Source organism: Sinocyclocheilus rhinocerous, unplaced genomic scaffold, assembly GCF_001515625.1.
Source record: "Sinocyclocheilus rhinocerous isolate Xijiao unplaced genomic scaffold, SAMN03320098_v1.1 scaffold603, whole genome shotgun sequence".
NCBI lineage: Eukaryota > Metazoa > Chordata > Actinopteri > Cypriniformes > Cyprinidae > Sinocyclocheilus > Sinocyclocheilus rhinocerous.
The window spans coordinates 614,546-622,096 of record NW_015656630.1 but is presented as its reverse complement, the minus strand read 5'-3'; the positions used below and the strand labels follow the sequence as shown (position 1 = coordinate 622,096).

Sequence of the window (7,551 nt, the reverse complement as noted above, 5' to 3'; positions counted from 1 at the left end):
TTGTAAAAAAAAAAATATATATATATATATATTTGGAAAAAAGCCAGAATTTGTAACATAACTGCAAGTAACAGGGTTGTAGATTTAGCCTAAATTAAGGTGAAACTCAGCGGGGTCTAGCTAGTTTTAGACCAAGTTTTTATAGCTTATATTTCCTATATAATATTCCCTATAAATATTTGATCATTTTTCTTATAATGACTTGAATAACAGGGTTGAGCATCAATAACTAGTGTAAAAATGGAAACTATAGATATGTAAAAAAAAAATTTTTTTTAAATACCCCATTATAATGCAAAGTTAACAACATTTGTGAATATAATATTTTTAAAAAGTCCTGGGACACCAGGTGTACTATATTCATGTTTTATCTTTCAAAGCTGTCAATGAAAATGCTATGTTTATTTATGTCTAAATGTTGTTTTCTTCACTCTCTTTGCTTCTTCCTTACCTATTACTTGAACAGCTTGTTGGTCTATTTTTCACCTCCACTCTCCCTTGGTACCAAATGACCACTTGCAGATTGATGATTGGAGCTGTTTGCAAAGGATCATGTATAATTGCATAGAAGGATCTGGGGCAGGACGGGCCACGCAAAAAGGGACCTTTTTTATTATTGGTCCCTGTGCGGCTTCATTTCAGAAACATCAACAGCCTTTCACTAGCTCTGACTTTTCTATAGATTTTCCATCTCTGGATAGAGCATTTTTCTCCCTCCTTTTTCTTTTGGTGCTATAAAAAATAGTTTAGATGTTGACTCAGACTTAACCTGCGGTATTTTAAATAGCAATGCCTGAACAAGCTCCCACTCAGTCAGACGGTTTACTCTGCAACACAACGCAATACACAGCCGGTATGGACAGATATCGATGCCGCTTAGTCCAAAGGCCACTAAAAACCTAATATGAAGGGCTCAATATGAAAAATCTATTTTCTCATACAAAATGTGTTTTTGCCTTTTGTGCAAGATAAATGTGCATTACACACCCAGTATAGAGGCGTATGATTTGAAATAATTATATATTGAAGAATCAATCCACCGCCTGCGGTGTTTTAAAGCCCTGTGGTAATAGTCTTTCTGACAGGGAGCCGCTAAATCCCTCTGTGACTGATATAACAGAACGGCAGTCCTAATACTGAGCTATATCTTCTTTTCCCTTTGACAGAGTCCACGGTGTTCTTTCCTCAGGCCAGCTTTGCTGTGGAAGAAGATATTGGAGAAATCCTGATCCCGGTGCACAGGAGAGGAGACGTCAGTGAGGAGCTGCTAGTGGTCTGTCACACTCAGCAAGGTGCAATACACAGTATATACAACCTGATATAAGCTCTCATTTTTATACCAACAATCATTATTTTTTAAAAAGTCCTGGGACACCAGGTGTACTATATTCATGTTTTATCTTTCAAAGCTGTCAATGAAAATGCTATGTTTATTTATGTCTAAATGTTGTTTTCTTCACTCTCTTTGCTTCTTCCTTACCTATTACTTGAACAGCTTGTTGGTCTATTTTTCACCTCCACTCTCCCTTGGTACCAAATGACCACTTGCAGATTGATGATTGGAGCTGTTTGCAAAGGATCATGTATAATTGCATAGAAGGATCTGGGGCAGGACGGGCCACGCAAAAAGGGACCTTTTTTATTATTGGTCCCTGTGCGGCTTCATTTCAGAAACATCAACAGCCTTTCACTAGCTCTGACTTTTCTATAGATTTTCCATCTCTGGATAGAGCATTTTTCTCCCTCCTTTTTCTTTTGGTGCTATAAAAAAATAGTTTAGATGTTGACTCAGACTTAACCTGCGGTATTTTAAATAGCAATGCCTGAACAAGCTCCCACTCAGTCAGACGGTTTACTCTGCAACACAACGCAATACACAGCCGGTATGGACAGATATCGATGCCGCTTAGTCCAAAGGCCACTAAAAACCTAATATGAAGGGCTCAATATGAAAAATCTATTTTCTCATACAAAATGTGTTTTTGCTTTTTGTGCAAGATAAATGTGCATTACACGCCCAGTATAGAGGCGTATGATTTGAAATAATTATATATTGAAGAATCAATCCACCGCCTGTGGTGTTTTAAAGCCCTGTGGTAATAGTCTTTCTGACAGGGAGCCGCTAAATCCCTCTGTGACTGATATAACAGAACGGCAGTCCTAATACTGAGCTATATCTTCTTTTCCCTTTGACAGAGTCCACGGTGTTCTTTCCTCAGGCCAGCTTTGCTGTGGAAGAAGATATTGGAGAAATCCTGATCCCGGTGCACAGGAGAGGAGACGTCAGTGAGGAGCTGCTAGTGGTCTGTCACACTCAGCAAGGTGCAATACACAGTATATACAACCTGATATAAGCTCTCATTTTTATACCAACAATCATTATATATATATATATAATGTTTAATTATAAAATGTTTAATGATCAAATTAGCCTCTATAAAAGAAATTAAAAATTTATTTTTTATTTTTTATATTTTACCACATTTTTACAAAAACGTTATTGAAATTATTTTGTATTGATCTTTTATCAGTCTTATTTAAAATACTGTAAATAAATTAAAAAACTCCTGACCTGACCAATATTCTCAAAATTGGTTTAAAATGTGTTCAGGAAGTGTTTTTAAAGCTATAGTTCACCCACAGATATTTCAGAAATGGTTCATAAGAACCTTTTGTACTACTCTTTACACACAAGTTTAAAATGTCCATGTCTCACTAGCTTCTAATAGACAGACAGACAAACAGACAGATCTATCTAAAGGCTTCTGTTAAGCCTTAATTCATGTGTAGAATTCAAAAATATTCTTGTCATTGTCATTCATACCAAGCCAGCATTTAATTTTGTGTTTCTACTTTGTGTTCCATGAAACAAAAGAAAATGGGTTTGAAACGAGGTTGAGTAAAGAATGACAGCCATTTTTGTAAAATGACATTGTCATTTTTGAGCAAAATATCCCTTAACAGATTCTTTTGAAGCATCCTTTTGAAGCATCTGTAAACGCTTTATGTGGATTTGAATGAATTCCCTGCATGTGTCCTTTCTGTGCTGCTGCAGGCTCCGCCACAGGAACCGTCCCCACTTCTGTTCTGTCCTACTCTGACTACATCTCCCGTCCAGAGGAGCAGGCCAGCATTCTGCGCTTTGATAAGGACGAGACGGAGAAGCACTGTCGTGTGGTGATCATTGACGATTCGCTGTATGAGGGAGAGGAGAGCTTCAACGTGACCCTCAGTATGCCTATGGGAGGCTGTCTGGGGCCAGAATACCCCACTGCGCTTATCCGCATACTGCCAGACCAGGACGACGGTAAGGGCTTGTTTGCTTTTGTTTGATTAGAAGTAAACATTTAAAGGAACATGAAATCTTCACTCCAGGAAATATTGATTGTCATATTGACGATAATATACTGTACACGTGACCTGAACAAAGAAAGAAACAAACTCACTTCTGTGTCATAAACGGGGTGAATAAGTAGGAGCCAGTGTTATATTAGTATTATTTCAATTTTAGTTATTTTATTACCAATTTGAAATTACCAAATTAGAAAAATTATATATATATATAAAATATACAATATTTTTATTATTTAATTTAATTATTTCTTATATTATTATTTAGTGATATTTGTTTAGGTTTATTTTATTTTAAGGAACCAGTTTTTTATGGTTTAATTTTTTTTTTAAACTATAATAAACATGGTTGGAGCTGTGGCATAGTGGTATAGTGCTCATGCTGTAGCGCTTATGTGGGAAATTTGAGTTTGAGTCTGGCTCGCGTCATTTCCTGTTCCACTTTTTCCCCAAAAAACAATAAAAGTACAAAAAGTAACAAATAAAAACTAGAATATTTTTTCTTTTAAAAACATTTATTACTTGCAATTCAGTCTGTAAACCATACAAATAGAGCTATTCACAGTCCATATCATGCTCAGACAGATATGTATTTGTTAGTTCAACACGCAGTGATATTTAAAGAGCCATTTATCTTTTTCCAAAGCCTTGTATAGCGGCAGAATTTATGTGTGTCTCATGCACATACAGCAGCCAGTGGATGAACCCAGAATAGACACAATGCACATGTAAATGGGCAATGCTGAAGTTTGCATAGGAGTCTCTTTTTCCTCCAGCGTTATGAGGCCTGAAATCACAGATAAAGTTGAGTTATTCTAAAGCCTTCTTTCCTCAAAGCAACAGAATTAATTATTTTTCAGCAGAAAGCGAATGGATTTTTGTTCTTTTATCTCTGTTTTGCTGTTATTATGGCACCTCTCAAAAGTTTGCTGAGGAAAATAGGAGCCACTGGCTTAGCCCACCTCAGACAGAAAGCGTGAAATTGCACTCAGGAGAGAGCTGGAAGGGATAGAGTTCATCCTTTGGCTGGGAAAATATACATGCACATATGTGTATATACTGCTGTGTGACTGAATCCCTGTGCTGCTCGATGCTTAACGTGCATTAGTGCTAATTCCCATGTGACACGAAGGTGAAAGCTTTCATCAAGTTAAGTTCAGCTGAGCATGCTGCATTCGGTATATCTGACAAATAGTGTTTATTAAAGCATAAAGAGTGTGTGTGTGTGTGTGTGTGTGTGTGTAAGTAAGAGACTGTGTAATTAGAGGGTGTTGATGGCGCTTTGTTTTGGCACGTCTTTCTGAGTCTTTACCTTCCTTTTAAAACCCCTCGTACACACACCTCAGGCTACTGAAGCTTTTTTCTGGGGCAATCCTCTTGTCTATGGTACAATATCCTAAGGGTATTAGATCTTATCTCGCTCTATCTGAAGCCGTTATCAGTAAATCTGGGCTAAAACCATCTGAACATCAATCAGCATCCTGCAGTAGCAAAACACTCCTTAAATTCAGTGTTAGAGCATATAGTTTCAGCCTATTGTGATTATTTATGCTTAACATGAAGGCTATAAGGTTCCTTAAGGCTTTAATCATTTACTTAGTATTGAGGAAAAATTTTTTAACTTAAATGATTTTAGCAAATGGCTGCAATATAACAAAGAGTGAAAAATTTAAGGGGGTCTGAATACTTTCCGTACCCACTGTATGTATATGTATCTTTTTTTTGCATTGCATTGCAACAAGCTCAAATCACCTAAAATGTACTTACATTTTATTATGGAATGAAATTAGTAATCTAATAAAAAATGACTATTTTACCTAGTATACACTACAGTAGGATTTTTAAACAAAATGTTTAAAAAAATTTAAGCGAGGATGCATTAAATTAATCAAAAGTGACAGTTAATATCTCTATAATGTTACAAAGGATTTCTATTTCAAATATATTTTGTTTTTTAGAACTATTCATGAAAGATTCCTGGAAAAAAATGTATCGCCGTTTCTACAAAAATATTAAGCAGCACAACTGTTTTCAACAGATAATGTTTCTTGAGCAGCAAATCAGCATATTAGAATGATTTCTGAAGGCTCATGTGACACTGAAGACCTGAGTAATGATGCTGAAAATTCAGCTTTAACATCACAGGAATAAATTACAATTTAAAATATATTACTTCTTTTGAAATTGAAATAATATTTCATAATTTAAAATATATTTTTTGATCAAATCAATGCAGCAATGGTGAACATAAGAGGCTTCTTTTGAAAACACTTTTGTAGTGTATACATGCGTGATTTGTATTTTAGAGCATTGTGTCAATTTGGAATCAATTGAAACTGAAACTTGAGCTTAAATTTAAAAAATGCGACACACTTGCATGAGATGCTGAAAAATAGTGTGTGTGTGTAAGAGTTATTTTTCTACACTCTTTCTACTTGTGAAATGCTGACTGTGAATAGTAAAAATGAAATTCTGTATGAAATTGTGCATACCTCCAAAATCTGTATCATCCCGTTCTCCTCGGTTTCTCTCTTGTGCACACACACTAGCACATACACACAAATGAATTATTGATCTGGTGGCCCTAGTTGGGCTGCTCAAGTAGGTTGTGTATCATTTCTGTTTTTATTTTTGTTTATCAAATTTTCAGATCAGAATGAAGCGAGTGAAATTTAGGCTATTCTCCATGTCATTTAGATTTATGTTGAGTGGTTAACTGCAGATGGAGAGATAAATACAGCTCCGACAAAGTAAAGTACAACACCTCCCCCAAATGATCAGAGACAATGAGAAAAAAGACTGGAAGTGTGTGCACGTGTATGTGTGTGTGTGTGTGTGTGTGTGTGTGTATGTATGTGTATATGTGTGTGTATATATGTGTGTGTATATATGTGTGTGTGTGTGTGTGTGTATATGTAAGGTAGGAGTTTGCAGGTAGGTAAACAGACAAAGGTTGACTCCCTCAGGCAATGCAGGAATGATTTTATCTCTGAATGCTGGAGAGGAGATCTAAACGAGCAAGGAAAGAAGGTCAAAACTACAGCTGAAAATTCAGTCCAAAACTCAATTACTCTCTCTCAGTTGTGTGTATGTGTGCTAAACATGAGAAGTGGTTTGCTGCTGCCTCTGTATGAGCGAAACCGCATTGGAGAGTAACTAAAACTAGTGAAAAACTATACACTTTTCAGTTGCGTGACGGTAGTTTAGCTGTTTTCAAAATACTCTTGCTTTTTTCAGTAAGTCGGTGAGCCGTGTGGTGGACTGAGTCAGGAAGTTACACTCCATACTGCTGTCTCTCTGAGAGCTAATGAACTGCATCAAAACAAACATGGTCCGGATGCCGAGCTCAGTGTTGTTTGGCCGGCAGCGACTGAGCACACTGCAGATTAAAACTGAAGAGATGTTTTGCTGCAGAGATAAAGAGTACAACAAAGACTAGTGACTCCAGTGAAACATCTGGTCCTCACTGCAGGATGTTCTGGCTCCTTTAAAAGGAAGAGACCACCTGATTTATATGTAAAAATGACTATTCATAGTTTTTGTTTTTATGTGCCATTTGGGCCAGGGTTACTGAAATTAATTTGACTTTATTAATATATTTGCATGGGAAAAATAATTCAAAGATGCCAGCGGTCTTTGTTAAAGGTTATCTTGAAAACTGAAAATAGCAGAAAATGTGTTTAGAATTTCCATTGTATGTGAAAATATGCGTTGTAGTCCAAACGAGTCGTTTGTTGTAGTTTTTGTGAAAAGTTGAAAAGTTGATTTCTGTTAAATAAAATATCTCCTTTTGAATTGGATTTTGAGCTTTGTAACTTTGCAGATCTTTTTTATGCTCAAACAGCAACATTACAGACTAACTAAAAGTGAAAAAGTGAAAAAGCATAATAGGACCACTTGAAAGTTCAGTAAAGATGCATTGAATTGACAGTATTTATTCAAAAGTGACAGTAAATATTTATAATGTTAAAAAAGATTTCTATTAAGAATAAATGCTGTTCTTTCCAACTTTCTGTTCATCAAATATAATATATTTTAGAGCATTTGCTCATCTACAGTACATCTATGTTTACTGTCAGGTGTTAAATATATTATATTATATTATATTATATTATACTTTTGAAATGCATGAACTATGCCATATAAACAAATGCTTTAAAAAAAAAAAAATTCAGATAAAAACACACACTTCAAAAATTG

General features: G+C 35.6%; 1 protein-coding gene across 2 annotated transcripts in view; it reads left to right on the top strand.

The window, feature by feature from the left end:
• The window catches only part of LOC107720635 (FRAS1-related extracellular matrix protein 2-like), a 59,068-nt gene that overhangs the window by 27,631 nt on the left and 23,886 nt on the right, over positions 1-7,551 (top strand). For both annotated transcript variants that reach the window (XM_016528388.1, XM_016528387.1), the window contains exons 5-6: positions 1,167-1,292; positions 3,056-3,307. In XM_016528388.1, the coding sequence (XP_016383874.1) occupies positions 1,167-1,292; positions 3,056-3,307 (378 nt within the window). The remainder of the gene's footprint in view (positions 1-1,166; positions 1,293-3,055; positions 3,308-7,551) is intronic.